The 19,200-nt window shown below is 44.0% G+C and overlaps 1 protein-coding gene across 1 annotated transcript; it reads left to right on the top strand.

Moving 5' to 3' along the window:
• The first annotated feature begins 8,177 nt into the window (after window positions 1-8,177).
• PTGER4 (prostaglandin E receptor 4) lies at window positions 8,178-17,789 on the top strand. Its single transcript, XM_050913470.1, has 2 exons — window positions 8,178-9,053; window positions 17,196-17,789. The coding sequence occupies exons 1-2, from the start codon at window positions 8,223-8,225 to the stop codon at window positions 17,787-17,789; spliced, it is 1,425 nt and encodes a 474-aa protein (XP_050769427.1). The 5' UTR covers window positions 8,178-8,222.
• The last annotated feature ends 1,411 nt before the right edge of the window (window positions 17,790-19,200 follow it).

The raw sequence follows: 19,200 nt of genomic DNA, 5'->3' as shown, positions 1-19,200 counted from the left end.
ACTCAGACATATATTAAAAAAAAAAAAAAAAAAGTCCCATACACCACAGGAAAAACTCCGAGTGATAGTAACGCCAAGATCAAACTAGCCATGGAAGCATTTCCATGGACTTGATTGACACTAATCATATTCACGGGTTTCTTAAAGGAGTACTGCTTTTTTTTTTTTCCCCAGAGCCAATGATACAGATGTTCAAAATATGCAGCGTAGTACTGATTATATTAGGCTTCTGACTAAAATGAATAAAATTATAAATATTAGCTGCTGTTATGTTATTTACTATTCAGTTAGGCGGTTTATCAATGGCTGTGTTGAAAATTTCACATGCCAGCTGCAAGATCCACAGAGGCCCAAGTCAGCCTAAAGTACAGACCCATACTTAGTCTTCCTCACGGGGCTCTCAGAGCACACGCTGCCTTTTCTTTCCACGATCAGTGGACCAAACTACTCTTTCTAGAAATCAGGTAAAAAGGCTAATATCCATGAGGAGCTGAAATGCTGCTTTGAATGGAAATGAATTCTGAGTAATAGTGGTTCAGTCAACCATGGCAACAGAATAGCTGCAGATCCACACATCCCTTCTGTTATCCTTTCAAAGATTCGGTGGTCACTGCGCTCCCTTATGCTCTCACATCAGAAGAGCTTCTGCTGCACTTCAGGACTGACAGCCACAGCCACAGAAGCTTACCAGCAGGACTGCTCCCCGACGACTGATTTAGAATAAAATATCAGAGAAGGAAGAGAGAGAGGAGAACTCAGAAAGAGTATTCCCCTAGTCACCACGTACTATCAGTATAGCAGAGAGCAGATGGAGGCAGGTACTATCATGACAATCCACAAACATATATTCTCCTTAACATCAGCTGCTGTACCAGTGGGTATAGTGGCAGAAAAAAGGGTGACAGATACCACCCCTAGCAGAACAACTCCCAACCTTGTACCAGGCTTTAAGTGATGTCTCTCTCACTACCACAGCTAAGATGCCCTTGCCCTAGAGTAAAGAGCTAAAACCAGGCACAATTGCATCAGTCCAGATCTCAAAGAGCTTTTAAGCAACTATAAACAAGCTCTATACTCTTCAACTAGAGTGATTCTATGCATTCGGCATAAAAAACGTTTCATGTTTTATCTACTTTACTAGCTGACAAATGAAAGTCAAGTAGCTTTTAAGCATTAGGCTGACAATGCAACTGTTCTCAGCATAAGCAAACTGCAGTAATTCTTAAAGGGCAAACAAAGCGATTGGTAGCAGGACAGAAATGGGACTACTGTTGAATCTGGCTGCCTTTTCCAGTTCCAGCGTAAGAACATACCGTAGCCTAACAGTATGTCTCAGCATTTGTTAATCTGATGAGGTCAGTCTGTTGAAGTTAATTTTTATTGCCCTATCTCAAATAAAAGGAAATGGGAATCATTAAGTTACCTTTCCTGATCATTCCTTCAACACACCTAGCTTCCTAGAGGATAAACTACCCTCTGCTGGAATAACAGAGAATTTACAGGCAAGAAAACATTTCCTTAAAAACTTCTTGCAGACCTTCTTAAAAGCATTCAGCTGCAAATATCGCTTGTCATTTGCTGCAGGCCTACTAAAGCTGAGGTTTATTCCAATGATTTTGCAGCCAGTGTCCTCTTAGTGAAAGATAACTGACTCACCTAATACATGAATCATTCCCACAAAATTAGCCCTTTTTCAGTGAGCTTAAGTAGCTTGTTCTAAGAACCAAGCTGCTGATTTACAGATAGTATCCAGTAGCTTGTTGGTTTGTATTATTTTTCTTGGTCCTGGAATCTTTCAGAATTCAAAGCTTAATGTGATATAATTCACCCCATGCAAGATTTGATTATATACAGTAGCTACATAGTGTACAAAAACTTTCTGAATAATTGCAATGGCAAGCATTTATAAAAAGGAAAAATCTTTCCCAAAGAGCCCAGCCTCAGGTTTTATTAGGAGAATTCTTCCACCAGGCAATGAAAGAGCCATTGCATTGCACTACTAATTATTAATCCATCCTGACAGCTGGAAACGCTTTCAAGCCCAGCCCCACAGTGGGCAGGATGGTACAAGAAACTTCTATTAAACTTTCAGCTGATCGTAACTCACATCTAGCCTCAAATCACATGCCCAAGCCAGCCTTCATGCTGCAGAGGTAGCATACAGTCTCAGCATATACTATAAAGGATTCTGCCCTCTTTCCAAAGATGGTCCAGGTACCTTCACAGAAGAAAACAAACTTCACCTCAAAATTACTGACAATCATCTTGGAGTGCTTCAGCAGGATAGAAACAGAGAACACAATTCGTACAGCGGTAGTATATTTTCCAGAGAAACTTCAGTTTATTTTACAAGGAGGTGTTGAAAAAAAAACAAAGCCAAGTATGACAACAAAGAAAGGAATGCTACAAAACCATATCATGAGTTAAGCCACTTCCATGACTGTTAATCTGGCTGCAAAAATCACAGGTCCACTGATTTCATCACAGGTGCCTTTGGTACACAGCTTTTAACACTTGATAAAAGTTTCAACTTTCCAACAGAAATGCACAGCTTCTGTTCTTTCTTCAAAGCTACAGAATATGGCTGTTCAACACACTCACAGGTCCCGTTATCACACCTCAAGAAAAAAAAGAAACAGAAGCAAGCCTGCCACTTTGTTGAAATTTCCAGCACACAGATACCATCACAGAATTACAGTCAGGATCCTTGGAAAGAGTCTTCAGTCTTCAGATCTCTCACGGAAAATCTGCAGAACAGCTAGGCTCGAACAGGACTTGCCAGATAACTACTTCCTGTGTAACGCTGGGTTGTTTCCACTTCCACCAGTGCTGTCGATTACCTTACCTCGTCACAACAAAACGAACCACCACACACAGCCAACTGCAGAAAGCTAAAACAATACAAAAATTTCCAATTGCTAATATTTACGAAGTATATTCTAAAGTTCCCCGTAAAACCAATCCAGCATGTGTTCTAAAAAGATATTAGTTTACTTCAGTGATGGTGCCATGGTTTGTGCCCAAGAGGAACTTAATTCATAACATTATTTTCTGCATAGGGTCTGACTTAGCTGTCTACTTGTAATTCATCAGGTGAGACCTTAAATAGCCACAATTATTTTAAGGGCTCTAAAATAAGAAAATATGTTGACAGCTAATTATTAGTCCTTTTCTATGAACTTCCCTTTTATGCTCTGGCATAGCCTCTGAAAGGCAAGTAAGAACCACCAAACTTAAAAAAAAATCAGAAAAAACAATGTAAGCAACAGTCGAGGAAGAAACTGACTTAATCTATACTGCTCCAAAGAAATGGATTGAAAAAAATAACTTACGAGCACTTTAACTGTTAATGCAGACTTCATAACTGCTAAAATAGAACTACGTACTGCTGCAGTGACAAACGTTATTACAGAGGAAAAAGTCATTCAGTGTACTATAAAGATTAACAGCACGGTTTAAACAGGAAAAAAACCCCAAACTTCAGTAGCATGATTGACTAATATGGAACACATGACTGTGGAGTAAATTATAGAGCTGTGTTTTTTGGCATGATATTGTCCTACTGGAGTGCAGAGGTGCCTTACATGCCAGCGCACCATCAGATCCCCTGGCAGTGGCAGTTTGCAGCTCTCTCCTAGACAGTCATGCAGCAAGAAGGGGGGTGGGAGGGACTGCTCTCACTCCCCAGAGAATTCCCCCGCCCAGGGAAATCCCCCATTCATCAAGATGTCTTATCAGGTACAACGGAAATGTGCCAGAACTACTAGTAATATTACTAGTCATACTAGTAATAACCAGAACTCCTAAAATAAATTTAATACTGTTACTATCTGTGATGATTTTATATAAAAATATGCAGGCAGGAAAATATTATACGCTTTAAAATATAACATTTTTTATCTACTTACAATGCTATTTCTATTCAAATTACATTACAGAATTCCCCACTTTCTTTTAAACATTTGTTCAACTTACTCCTTATATGTTTTTTCCTTTCTAATGATTAATTAAAGAAAGACTATTACGTAACATGTGGTTCAGTCTATTTCCATTGTCTATTAATAATGATTTTATTTTGGCATACAGACAGAGTTTAGTCTAATGGTTGTTTTTTTCCTGAAAAACTTTATGTGTCAAAAGCATGACAGCTGAACAAAAATTAAGCAAAAAAGCAACAAGAAAGTTTTCCCATAGCCAAATTTCCCACCAAAGGAGAAAAGCTGACAAACTGTTGAGTAAGTCAAGAATGTTACTGAACTTCAGATATTTAATGGGAGTTTAACATGCAACATGTTTTTCAGACCTGCAGCATGTTAAGAGTAGTCCAAAGTTTCCAAAATTGGCTGTATATCCACTTTTACTGCCCGCTGAACACATAGCTCCTCTGGAAGTGGAGCTCATAGAAGCACCTCCAGAAAATACCCATAAATTCACATGCCTACACAGGCATTTTGGTGTTAAAATCACAGTTACATACACCAGGGAGACCTTTCTGTAGTTTGTCTATATTCCAGCTGCCCCTGAGCAACACAGGTAAGGTTTTGGAACCATCAGCTGGCTAAAGGAGCTTTATAAGGCATATCACGTGGCAGCTGAGACAGGCTGAATAAATATGAGCCTCTTACCACACCACAGAAGAAGAAAAAAAAAAAGTCAAGTATTTTAATTTAAATCTTTCACCAAGCTAGAAATATGATCACTGTTACACAGCTCAACTAATCAAGCTACAGTAGTTGACTCACGTATTTCAGTATTAATCTTCTAAAAATTGCAACATCATTAAAATCAGAAGTAGTTTACTCTGAGGCAAATAAAAGTTTATCCTAATCATTTTCAGTGTCCATGTTTTCTAATCTAGTATTTTTTAAATGAACTGGGGGTTTTTTCTTCGTGATACTTTGACTTCTCACCTAAGCGGCTTCCGCACAAACAGAAGTTCTTTGGTGGTTATTCAATGCTACAACTATGACATTGCTGCTATGACAGCATGACTACTCATGTTGCAAGCGGAATTTCTTCAGTTTTTCAGTTCCACTTTAAGTCTCTTCTTTGCTCTGAAGACTAAGTCTTTTGTGTGATTATGCTTTTCATCTTGACGAGGAGTTCTAGATATCAGTACCGTTAGTTCAAAGGGAAACTCCCAGAAGTTACTGAATTTTTCTAATAACTCTAAAAGTTTTACACAATTGGTAGATACAGTAAGCTCACATGCAATCGGTCTCACAATTCTGTGACTGATTTCTATCGTATTCTCTAATTGAAGAACTAACACTACTTCACAAAACTGATCTTAACTATCCTTGCACTCAAAACTATACTTCTGTTGTTTCTTCATTGATTTTCCTGGCTTCCCTACATTTTTAATTAGTTCTTTAGATGTTTCCATTATAAAACAGACCTTACAGAATGAAAAATAGCATTGACACCTTCACATACACACACGTATACGTACCCACAGAAGGACCTGAGCACCCTCTACTATAGACTGAGGCTTCTGAAGACACAGAGTCTGTTATGAGACGGTCAAAATACCTCATAAGACTGGATCTGTGGATGAGAAAAAAAGTGAAAAAAATGCAGCAACAAAGAAACACAAATTACTTCCTCTGCCCTTAGTCATGAAAAACCTTTGTACCACTTCACGGGAGCAAGGTAATTCTTTTCCCCTACTAGTAATGACTGCTGCACCTGTGTTAACTTAATCCCACATTATGGCCTCTAATACCAGAGCACCAAAGTCTCCAGTGCAGGAAAGAAGGACTATTGAGAAAGCATGTGCAATTACACGGCCTGAATTCAGAGCTTCCTCTGTACCTGGGCCAGCTTTCCTGGAACAGCCAGAAAACTGTTTAAAAGATAAGAAAAAACAACCTTTGTGCTGTGCTTTCTTTTGAAAGTATTTTGAAGTACTTGTAATTTGCTTCTGACAATTAGGCAAACCTAACTGAGCGACCTCTACTCCCACGTGCAGCTTAGTGCTTGTGATGGAATGATTTTCCAATTTTGTAAAAGAGCTGTCAATACTAGCAAAACACAAAAAAGTAGTTCTGTTTATTTTCTCCAAGCAGACCAGATGGCCACCACTGTCATTTCTTTATCTCTATACGCATTATTTCAAAACCAACTACTTTTTCTAAAACTGAATTTTAGTTTTCAAAGCAGTTAGAGAACACCACTAAAAAGCTGATCAAATAAAAAATCTCTTTTTTCTTCATGTCTGTTCATACAGCATTGAAACTTTTCGTTCTCTTTCCCACAGTACACACTTGTTCCCTCTCATATATTTTGTTCTGCCAGTACTTTTGCTGTCAGTATGTCATGGTATTATTGTGACTGACTGCAAATGCTAGTCAGTCCACAGGTATCACTTTCACGGGCTTAAAAAAAGAGAGGGGGCAGGATAGTAAGACTGAAAAAAGCTCAGACTTTTAGAATACATTTTGCTTTTATGTCAGAGAAGAGGTTCTTGTAAAGAGATGAATGTCATGCTTCGGGGCACAGGTTCTGTGTCCTTTGTAGCAACTGATGTCACCTAATGTACAAGAAAGCGGGTCAGACCAGCTGGATCTAGGTGCCCGATCCAGTACGACGGTATGAAGCTTCATCCCTAACCCAACAGCATTAGCACGGGTGACTAGTACTTTCCCCTTCAGCAGAAACACCCATGCGTGTACCTGCTGCGGCAGTAGGTTTTTGTGGACATTTCTGGACGAGGGCCTCCACCATCACCACTGCTTGGGTGAAAGCCGCCACAGAGGCATCACATAAAAGCAACTGCTGTCCCTCCATCAGCCCAGCTGAAGACCGAACTATAATCGTGAGGTTTTGCCGGCAAGCGAAACACTATTTCCAATTCATACGCGATCCTCTCACGGTCAAGACAAAACAAGTTCTTGAAACAAACATATAAACACTTCCCTCGAATGTACACACACCCTTCCTGTGTTTAGTAACCTCACTAACAGAGGCCAGATACAGGCAGCACATCAGGAGATCTTCTCTTCGGCAGTCTTCGTGATAAACAGCCCGGCCACAGTCTCTCCCAGCTGCCACTCGTGAATCAGCAGCCGGTGCAAGGCTCCGGGGTGCAAGCGCCTTCCTTCCCCGGGACGCGGAGGTGACACGAGCTGACCCCCTGCACGAGGCCTCGTCCGGCGAGGCCCGGGCCCGCTTCCAGGGCTCCGCGCCGGAACACGGCAGACCTGACCCGCACCAAGCCAGCTCCTCGGTAAACGCGGCTCCCTCAGGGCGCCCGTCCAGCAGCGCTGCCCGTGAGGGAAGGTGCGAGGAGCCCTCGCTCCCGTCCATTACAACCGAGGGACGGGCCGAGGGGGCACACGGGGCCTGTCGGCCGCGGGCGAGGAGGCGGCCAAGCGGGCGCCGCGCGGGCAGGTGCCCCGGCCCGGCCGGTGCCCGCCGTCCCCTCACACGCACACGCACTCCACCACCGCCTCCCCCCCGCCGCCACCACCAACGGCCGCCCGCCCCCTCCGCCGGCGCCCCCCGCCCCGCAGGCAGCCCCGGGCGGAGGTGCCCGCGCCCGGCCCCGCGCAACCTGCCCTCGCCGGCGCGGCCAATGGGGCGAGAGGGCGGGGAGGAGCGGCGGGAGCTGCCCTCGCCGCCTCCGCCCTCCGCGGCGAAACTCGGCGGGAGCGCCGCGGGGAGTTAGACGGCGCCCGCGCCCCGCAACGCACCGCCGCGCCGGCCGGCGGCAGGGGTATGAGCGGCGGCCACCGCGCTCCGGCACCTTCCCGCGCCGCCCCCGGAGGCACCTGGAGCCGCCGCCCGCCCGCCCAGGGCCGCCCCAGCGCCGCGCTGAGCCCTCCCCGGCGTCGGTGCGAGAGGCGGTGAGGCGGCTCCGGTCGGCACCGCTCGGCTCGGCTCGGCTCCGCGCTCGGGCCGCCCCGATCCCCCTCCGGGGCTGGGCGGAGGAGCGCTGCGGTCTGCGCGGGGAGAGCAGCGGCAGGAAGAGGCAGCCTCGGCTCTCCCGGCTGCAGTCGGTCGCTGCCGGACGGCACCCTGCTTCGGCTCCTTTTTAGGACTTTTTTTTTCTTTTTCTAACTAAAACACACGACTTTTTTTTTTTTTTCTTTTTTCCCCCCTTGTCCCTTGTTTGAATTTTTATTTTCACGCTAGACTACCCCCTCCCCTCCATTACTCTGCCTTTCCTTTTCGGACCCGCTCTTGCCTTCGCTCGACTCCCCAGCAGCAGAGTGGGCATCATGTCCTTCGACCCCACCATCATGCCACCTGCGAACGGCTCCACCAACGGGACTGCCAGCGGGGCCGAGGGCGGGAAGCCCCCCACCATCCCCACCGTCATGTTCATCTTCGGCGTGGTGGGCAACCTCATAGCCATCGTGGTGCTCTGCAAGTCCAGGAAGGAGCAGAAGGAGACCACCTTCTACACACTGGTCTGCGGGCTGGCAGTCACTGATCTCTTGGGGACCTGCCTGGTGAGTCCGGTCACTATTGCCACTTACCTGCAGAATCGTTGGCCAGGAGGAGCGGCGCTTTGTGAGTACAGCTCCTTCATCCTCCTCTTCTTCGGACTCTCTGGCCTCAGCATTATCTGTGCTATGTCTATAGAGAGGTACCTGGCCATCAACCATGCATATTTCTACAACCATTATGTAGACAAGAAGCTGGCAGGGCTCACGCTCTTTGCCATCTACGCTTCCAACGTGCTGTTCTGCGCCCTCCCCAGCATGGGGCTCGGCAAATCTACCTTGCAGTACCCTTACACTTGGTGTTTCATAGACTGGCGAGCAAAGGAGGCCACCCACGCGGCATATTCCTACATGTACGCCGGCTTCAGCTCCTTCCTAATCATGGTCACCGTGATCTGCAACATCCTCGTATGCGTGGCTCTCATCCGCATGCACCGCCAGTTCATGCGACGCACGTCCTTGGGGACAGACACCACCTCCAGCCGTTTATCTGACTTTCGCAGACGCCGGAGCTTCCGTCGGATGGCCGGAGCAGAGATCCAGATGGTTATTCTGCTCATTGCCACTTCCCTGGTCGTGGTCATCTGCTCCATTCCTCTGGTGGTGAGTAACATTGTGCAACCCTTCTTCTTGTCCATCACCCGCACCGCTGAGTCTTTTCTCCTCCTAGTCTGTGCTTGTAGGACAGACTCCTATTTAGCTGGTGCTGCAAACTGTTGTAATAACTTCAAGGCTGTTAGTGTACATGCATGGTGAGAGAAAGTTGTGTTGATTTATATTTACAAGAAAAGAAACACGCTTATCCCGAGTCCTGGGCTCCTTTGATTGGTTAAAATACAGCGCCAAAAATTCTTAATAATTTTTCCACTGTTCAACTGGAATCCACACAGCAAAAATCTTACTGAGAGCTAAAGGCACTTTAAAGTTCACTTCCAAAATTAATTTGTGATGAGTGAAGTTTGGGTCTGGCCTGCATTTCTGGATGTTTATTGCGTTTTAAAAATGTGCACGCTGTTGCTGAAGGGTACAGAGGTCCTTGATGTGCGGAAGGAGGACAGAGCTCTGTTCACTTGGCACCAGCAACACACAGAGTGCTTCACACCCAAAACCTGAGCCGAGCTTACCCCTCTTGAGGGATTCACCCACCATCTCTGAGGTAGATCCCACACAGACATCCCTCCAGCAGCTCCCCACTGTGGGAGGAGTAAACTCTGTGGAACCACCTGCCAGTGTAATTCTCAGTTAAATGAGAGTTGGAGGAATCTGGCCCACATAAACCTAGAGATCATACCGAAATGTCAACATTACCACTAACCATTTGCTAATTTTCTGAAATGGCTGATACAATTATTGTCATTGAATTAAACATGCAGGATCCACTTATTTCTATTCCTCCACCTTATCTCTGAGGAAGACAAAAAAAACCCCCACCAGCTGGACACTCAGTTCTTGCTTGCCACCCAGCATAATAAAGCTTGGCGAACTTCTCTCCTCCTCTGGCTCAGAAACATTAAACAAATAGCTGGCTTGCCTTATTCACCACCTTCCAAAACACAGTGTAGGGAGCCAAGCAGTGGTTGTCAGACAGAAAGTGTTACAGAAAGATTGTTTTAAGGGTGTTTATTGTCGGTAGGGTGATCCCTCTGTCGTAGAGGGGCTACAATGTGTGTGAAACACAGGTGGCCAGCTGGTGGTGTGAAACAAATACTGTATACCACAGTAAGGAAGTTTAGAGAAGCACATGTGAACAGGACTCGAGAGGTCAGCGAGTCCGTCCCCCAGCTTCAGAGGAGCTGTAATCGCAAGGGTCGGGCCAGTTTTGCCACATTACTAACATAAACAGGAGCCAGTGAAGTGTGGCTGTGCTGGAGCACCAGCGCCCTGGCTGTCACCGAAGGCTGTCTCCTGTCCTTCGGCGTTGTCACTTTGCGTTGTGCTGTGGCATGACCGAGCACGGTGCCGTCTGTTCATTGCTTGACATCTGAGGGAAGTCAGGAGGTGCTGTCTGGGCTGCACGCAGGGTGTCTCTGGGAGGTGCACGTGTGTTAGATGGAGGAACCACGCACAACCTGCCCGGCAGTCCAGCTCCAGAAACTGCAGGAGTAAGCTGACTTGCTGCACCGGGAGGCATCAGGTCATGGAGTGGCCAAAACCCCGACAGTACCGTAGGTTGACAGTACTTAATTTGATTAATCTAGTGTTGTAACAGCTACTTCACAAAAGAACAATATTGCGTTTTCAAGAGATGCTGGTAAATGCAGGGAATGGGTTCTGGGAATTAAATACAGTGTCGTAACGTGATACAGGGTATCAGCTGATGGACTTCAGCAGTTTCAGAGAAAAGCCAAACCTTGTTCTGTGGAGGAGCAGCTAGAAGGAGGCTGAGAAGTCTGACCGTAAAATGCAAAATGAAGTTGTTTATATCCATTTGGAGCTAGGCAGTCTTTTACAGAATATTAAAAAACAAAAAAAGGGGAAGATCAAGAGGGAGGAGTTACCAGAAAGGGAACTGGATTGTTGACAGTTAAAATTAATGAACCTGGGTGGGGCAAACGGTTTATTATTTAAACAGTAGCTAGTGAAAAACTTGTATATAGCAGAAGGTATGCGAAGGTGCAGCTAATGAAGTTGTGTAGCTCTCTCTGACCTTGATTTCACTGCTTACAAAGGCACAGTGTTGCCTTGGGAGTGTTCACGTAAGTTAGCTTTTCCCTGCTAAAGCAGCACATCTTTTCTATATCTAATATGAGGTAAGAGACTGTCATTTCACTTAGATGGATGACTAAGAAAAAAAGGAAGCGTTCTTTTAAAAAAAACCAAACAACCGCATATATACACATCATCACAGCATCCAGTGTGGTTAAATTTCTTCATTGTTAAGTAGCTTTTATAAGTCATTTGCCTCCCCCTGCGGGAATAAGCTATAGCCATATATGCTTCTTTGTGCCGTGATGTACTGCAGTGTATGCTGCTGTATTAAGCCCTCTGGTTGCATATAGATTGAAGTTAAGAATTCAGACATAAACTCAGAGAAGTGACACCTTTATGCTATAAATCCCTAGAAAGAACCACTAGCAGAGATAGGTAAATCACTAATGTAGAGGTACATTTTCATGACTCAGAGGAGTCTCAGGGAGCCCTCACTGAGCGAGAGGCTCATCTATAACAGGACAGCCTGGCAGTCATGCAGAACATGCAAGTGGTAAGGTGGTAGTGGCGGCATGATTCAGATGCACAAAGCAGGCTCAGAGGGTGCTTTGTGACTGAGGTTTTCTGATGAGCTGACTTCCTACTGATGATTTCAGCTGAATAAACCATCACTTAAGTCAAAGCAAAGCAACTTCTGAAAGAGAGACATAAACCTCTAACATTTTAGCATGAACACTTTCACAACATAATAAAATAGCAGACAGGGGCAATCCAGCAGGCTACATTTATTAGGGTTTGACAAAAAAATTTCAAGTCTTAAAATATTAAATAGCCCTGAAATAATAAGCAAAGGCTTGTTTTGATTTAAAAAGTGGTTAAAGAACAGCAAGCTGAGTCATAGAGAACAGCAGTTTTAATAATGAGATGTTCCAGCACTCAGTTTACAAGTAGGGTTGTTTAGTGTCTTAATGATTTATTCACAAAATCAGCAAAATTTTACAGTGACAATGTCGTGGTTTAACCCCAGCCAGCAACTAAGCACCACACAGCCACTTCCCCCTCCCCCCTCCCAGTGGGGTGGGGAGGAGGGGGAAAAAAAAAAGTAAAACTCATGGTTAGAGATAAGAACAGTTTAATAAAGTAAAATAAAACACACTACTAACTAATAATAATAATACTATAATAACAATAATTGTAATGAAAATGAATACAACAAAAAAAAGAAATAAAAGCCAAGAAAAGACAAGTGATGCACAATGCAATTGCTCACCACCCGCTGACCGATGCTCGAGCCGCGATCCGCCCCTCCCAGCCAACCCCCCTCCCTGTTTATATACTGGGCGTGACATTCTATGGTATGGAATACCCCTTTGGCTAGTTCAGGTCAGCTGCCCCGGCTCTGCTCCCTCCCAGCTTCTTGCACACCTGCTTGCTGGCAGAGCATGGGAAAATGAAGAGTCCTTGGCTTAAGACAAGCGCTACTTAGCAACAACTAAAACATCAGAGTGTTATCAACAGTATTCTCACACTAAATCCAGAACACAGCACTGTACCAGCTACTAAGAAGAGAGTCAACTCTGTCCCAGCCGAAACCAGGACAGACAACAAGTGCTCTAACAAAATTACGGGGGATTGTGCAAAACGCTGAACGAACTTGACAGAACTGAAGGCTGATCAAATTTATCAAGCAAAGAAAAGTTGAACGAGAAACATTAGTGAAAGGAAACTTTTGATATAACCCGATGTGTTCTCAATGTGCAGAAAGTGATGTGAAAGAATGAAGAAGAATCTGACAATAATCTAAAAATAAAATAAGGAAGATACATAAATTGTGTTCTGACTCTTGTCTGCACTCCACGCTGGTTATCTCATCTTTTAAAATGTGAGTTTTTAGAAAAAAGAATTGGATAGAGTTAGAAGTAGGGGAAAAGTTATATTAGGAGGGATTTTGTCAAGAATAGAGTAGAAATTATATTATCCGGCCTTTAAAAAAAAAACAAAACAAACTCTTTCAAGAGTAAATAGGCACACAGTACTTAAAGTCTGTAATTCACTCTAGCAGTCTGTCAGATACTCTTTCAGATTTTTAAGTACGTGATCTTTTTCTGATCCTGACCACTGAACGTTGTTGTTAAATTACGGTGAAGTGGAAAATAAAATATAATGTTTCAGGGTGTACATCTGGTTGACTGCATGAAATAATCAGGAGTTTCTAACTTAATGTTTAATTGATCTAAAAGTTTGGATTTTCTTTTGGCTTGGTTGGTTTCGACTTTTTTCTTTAAATATCAGGGACTGTCCGCAGCCAACAGCAAGGTGGCAGACATGATTTTTGAGCAATGGAGTAGACACCAAGCAGACACCAAGCCCTTGAAGGGCAAAGGTTATTGGCCTGTAGAGCTGAAAAACTTGTTCCTGCTTACTACTGTATGGTTTTTAAATTTATCCTATCAGTATGTGGGGAGATTTTGAGGGCAGGTAGAAGCTATGAAGACAATTACCAGTGTGACTGTAACTATACAAGTGACTTTATAGTACTTCATAGGATTAGAAATCATGATTTGCATCTGTAGTTAGTAAAAAGGAAAAGCAGCAAACAGCACACAGGACTCTGATCCTGCACATACCTATCACTTGAGCATAAACTCAACACACCTTGGAGCTATGTGCTTCTTAACACCATTGCAAATAAACTGCTAGTACTTTTAAGATATGCTGCCTGAATTCTACAGCTACAAAGCTAACATACAAAACTCATTCTTTTGAGATTTGAATTATTCTAGTTTGCTTCTTTCTTTAATTAGGATTTCAAATTGCACAAATTCAAGCATCAGATTGGTAGTGGATTCCACTTACTTGGCACTTACTTAGAAGATGCAAGGCAATATCCTTTATCATGCTACCTCCTGCAGCAGAAGACTTGTAGCCAAAACAGGATACATCTCTTGCTGTTCTTGTACATGATACATTAGTAAATGCTGTCTCACCAGTATGTAAAGAAATGATAAAACTGAAATTCCAACACAGATTAATGTTTACCTTATTGTGATTAAGATGTAATCCCAGCAATAGGTCTGAACTGATAAATGCATTTGACATTCTGGGGGGGCTTCCAATAAAAGACATGAGACCTTTCTGGGAAGTAGAAACAGTTTTGTACAGTCCAAAGTTCTCACTAAATAGGTCCGTGTTATGAATCTTCCACCTATATGTGCTGCCTATCTATCAAAAGGAAATAAAGCATACAAAGATCACATAAAGGAAGCTGCACTGTGCGATTAGTGATTGTCCTTTTTGGCCACAGAGTCAGCACTTAAAGATGTTTTTGTCTTTCCATAAAGTCTGCCAGGTAGACAGAGAAAGGTGAAATAGGTACCTCAATTTCATGTGCTGCTTATCGAAAGAACAATCCCACTATTAAATCACTGATGTGTAACTATAGCTCCAAGTTTAAAAAAAAAAAAAAAAAAAAAGTCAGGTCTCCGAAGTTGAACTGTATATTTCTTCAGCTATCTTCAAAGTGTGCCTTCTGGTTCTGTGATCTGGATGAATTTATCAGCAAATACCCCTCCCTGTCACACCTCTAATCTTCCCGGTAATGACAGCATTTAGTTGTATGAGCTGCTAGAAGGCCTCCACTCCCTCAACACTGTCCTTTGAACTCCTGGCTCTCAGGGTAGTACCTGTCCAATGGTCAACTGTTCAAATAGATAGACCAGCATTTACACACTTTCAGGGTGTATTCCCCTGCATAAGGAAGTCTCAGTACAGAAAAAGAAAAGGAGCATTTGGAAAGAAACGTTGTTACGGCACAGGTTAAATCCCCTGGGGAAATTTGACATTTCTGTATTCCTACGTTTGACCTTTTATCATTTTGGAGGGGGGGGGGGGGGAAAATCTCACGCAAATGGTCAAGTAGGTATTTCAAGAACAGATTTTAGCCGATGCCAGACGTCGTCGCATCAACTTGTTTTTCAGCCTTCCAGGCTCAAGGAATCCCGACTGCGGCGCTTCGGGTTCAGCGCCGGCGTCGCTCGTAGCACCTTGACTTCCGCAAGCTGATAAAAATTTCAGTCACAAACCCGCTCCCCACCTGCAAAGCTAACCAGCCGTTGCCCGTTTCCGTTCGCCAGCCTCCTCCGGGAGGCGGCGGCCGCCCCGCCGCGGCGCGGGGCAGGTGGCGGGGCCGCGGGCAGCCGGGGCCGCTGGGGCGGGCGGCTGCGGCGGCGGGACGGACACCCGTGCCACCTAGCGGCCCGCCCGGGGAAGGGGGCCTCGGCTCGGACGAGGGGCTGCCTTCCCTGCGGCCTCCCCCCCCCCCCGCCCTTAGCAAGTGGCAAGAGATTCTAACGAAGGGCGGTTTTAAGGAATCATCAGTGGATACCAGCCAAACGGTAGGTATTTGAAAATTCTGGCCCCGGGAGGGGCAGGTCTTCTCTCAGCCGGTGGTAGGTGGCATCATGTAGTGATGGGCATCGGACAGGAGGCTAATATGAAATAAATTACGGAAAAATTTAAAGCAAGTCATGCTTAATAAAAGAAAAAAAACCATAAAAATCAGTTCAATAGGCATAGGAATACTCTTTGAAGTACTTGAATTGCATGTTTGGCTTAACAGAAAAATGAGGTCAACAAATTAGTTGTCAAAGAGACATCTGCAGTGTTAGAAATCATTAGGAAAGTAACTGAGATTAAAACTCGGATCATTGCTGTATAAATTCAAGATTTTCCCACATTTTGAATTCCGTGGGCAGGTTTTGTTACCCATAAACCTAGAGAAAAGTACTGAGAAAGAAAATACAGGCAATCATCGATTTGACAGTCGGTTTGAGAGAGACTATATGCACAGGACTTCCAAAGAGGGACTCCGCATTATTTTACACATACTCCGTTGATAGCTTTGGAGCACACTCAGTCTCTGAATTCTGACAAGTCAAATGCCACCACATTGCCCTGCTGCAGGAAAAATTCTCCAAACAGAATTGTGAAATTTTTCACCAGACTTGGACAGCTTCACATGCAGAACTTCTAATAAAAATGACTTAAGAGGGCTGTTCTAGTTTCGCTCATTTATTTAAATGCTTGTCTGCCTCCTTGTCTGTAACCTGCTAGCTAGGCAAGACTTGATTCATTTCAGGAGTCAAGGATGAGATTTTAAAAACGTCATAATTTTGCTACTGGATTTTTACTGTATCAGATAAGAAGATAATTAAGGGATTTATTCTGACTTACCTTAAGGAATCTGAAGAAAATAGCATCTTCTATTATCAATTCTTTTCAGTGGCTTTCCTAGGCCTTCCTATAATTGGACATTGCGTAGGTCTTGCTCAAATGGAGAACAGCTATTTGAGACTGATCAACACAACAAACTCATATGATGCCATCCTCCTTAGTGACACTGGAAAGATAACAATTGATATCAAAGAATTGGACTGTGCCTTACAGTAGCATTTACAAAAGTGGCCCCTAAGCCAGGAGAGGGACTAGGTTACTGGTTTTTTTCTTGGATTCAAAGGAAGAAGGTGAAGACGACATTTCTGCGTAACAGGCAGGATCCTTTAGTCTTAAATTTTGTGCATGATAAACTAAAATTGCTAATTAAATAGTCACTTTATGCAGCAGCTTCAGCATCTTAAATTCTTGACCACTTCATCAGTATTTTTATGCTTGTCCTGATAGTCCAGGTCTCCTCAGTCAGATATCTGTTTGCAGGTAGCATAAGACTCGAGGTATACCAGGGAAGCAGGATACAGGTCTACATCTTTGCTCCCGAGTTCTATCAGGAAAAAGGAATTTTTAAAAACATCAGCCAAAAGTTTGAGGTTCAAGGATTAATTATGAGGGGAAGGAGAGAGAAAGAGCCATTTCTTTCCTACCTGTAACAAGGCCAATTTACAGCAGATTCATCTCTCTGATTTTTTTTCTCCTTCCAAAAATAAACTCATGGCTGCCAACCTGAGATGCCTGGCTTTGCCAGCCTCTTTTCTTGTTGTAGCTTGCAGTAGCAAATCTAGATCTCTGCTTTGAAATGCAAACTTTGATTTCCTGATGTAATTGTATAATTGTGTCTTTTTCTTCCTCCATCTCCTTGGGTAGGTCCGTGTCTTCGTGAACCAGCTGTACCAGCCAGAATCAGTGAGGGATGTGAGGCAAAACCCTGACCTGCAAGCCATCCGCATTGCCTCGGTGAACCCCATTTTGGACCCATGGGTCTACATCCTCCTCCGCAAGACTGTGCTCAGCAAAGCCATCGAGAAGATCAAATGCCTCTTCTGCCGCATTGGAGGGGCTCGGAGGCAGCACTCGGGGGGCAATTTCAACTGCGTGGATGGCCGCAGGACCTCCTCTGCCATGTCAAGTCAGTCACCCTCCTTCATCTCCCGTGAGCTGAGGGAGATCAGCAGCACCTCGCAAACGCTGCTCTATCCTCCGGAGTTAAGCGAAAGCAGCGTCGGGGGTCGCGTGGTGCTTCCAGGCCCCAGTGCCAGCTTGGCTCAGTCTGACACCACGTCAGTAAGGACACTGCGGAGCTCGGAGACTTCAGACTCTTCACAGGGACAGGACTCCGAGAACGTCTTCCTGGTGAATGAAATCAGGTCTGGTGGCAGGGCCAGCTCTACATCCAAGAGCAGCCCTCTCCAGGTCACCTTCCCTACAGAGACATTGAATTTATCAGAAAAGTGCATATAGATAGCCGTGAAAGGCATCGACCCTGGGGATACTTCCTGGTACATGGGAAAAACTGGTGCAATAGATAGGTGTTCTGCCTATTCGAGGGGAGAGGGGTTCAGCTGTGCTCCAAAGGGCTATTTTTCTCTTGCCATGTGATGGGTACATTTCTTTTAGACTACTGAGGACTGTGTGGAACAGACACTGCACTTGGGCCCTGCCATCAGAAATGGTACAAGGCAGGTCTAATGGGACTGGAAACATGAACTGCCTTGTCTTGTTCTAGGACATAGGAGAGCTACTGGGCCTCTGGAAACAGAAAGACCCATCACTTCCTTTTTTCTTTCTTTCCCTTTCCAAATCTGGTAGAACTGTGTTTTCTCTCCCCATGGTTGCTCAGCTATTAAGAGTTTAAGCTTCTGGTAATAGAGCTGAACGTGAGGCAGCTGCTAGGAACTGGACACAGCTACTCTGAGAGCTGCCTGGGGCAGGATTTTAAAGTGTCTCACTAAAGCATGAAAATGTGAATTTTTACCATTGTATATATATCAGGATTGAAAATATTTAAAAGTCTATTCTTCTCTATGAGAAGGTTTTTTATTAATACAAGGTATCTAGAAACGATTGCCAGCCTTCTCTTCCCCCAGTATTTCCTGCTGATAAGACATTCTTGGTTTAGATTTGTTGTCCATGCTAGATTCACAGCTGATGAGGTAATTCGCTAGCTGAGAATACATAAGCACTTTCTGAGTGAAATGGGAATATATGCGCTATTAAGAGAGAAAAAGAAAACACATCCTTTCAGTTAAGAGTATTCCTTTTCAGTATATGTACATACTAAAAAGCCAGATTTTATTTATGTGCTGAGAATGTTTCTCTGTATAACACAACCACGCCTCTCCGAGTACTTTGGCCCACAGTCTGCACACACTTAGGCACACACTTAACATCGCCCATCAGAGTAGTCCCTCTGCTGCCAGGGAGACTCCTTACATGTAAAGTTAAGGACATATAGAAGTGCTTTCAATATCAGGGCCTAAAACTTTCAACCCCTGGTTAATAGTCTCAATATTCACTTTAGTTAAAGCATCACTGATGTAATAAAGGTATTTTTTCATAACATTTATCATTTTACTTTAAATAGTAAATAGAATTTTATCACTGTGTACTCTGATACGCCATCAAATAAATGTACAAAACCATGGAAGCAGAATCTTCATTTAAAAATATAGGTTATATAGAACCATATCCTGGTGTTGAGCCCCTTGAAAATCATTTGTTCCTAGAGTTTTAATGGCAAACACATCATCAAAACCAGCTGTTAACCACTGACAAAAAGGAGTTTTGTGTTTTATATTGTAAGGGTTAGATCTTGTTCCAGAGACACTGTTTATCAAAATAATTCTGTACAGATATTTGGAGGATGTTTTGT

Source organism: Gymnogyps californianus, chromosome Z (assembly GCF_018139145.2).
Source record: "Gymnogyps californianus isolate 813 chromosome Z, ASM1813914v2, whole genome shotgun sequence".
NCBI lineage: Eukaryota > Metazoa > Chordata > Aves > Accipitriformes > Cathartidae > Gymnogyps > Gymnogyps californianus.
This window is presented reverse-complemented; position numbering and strand designations above follow the sequence as displayed.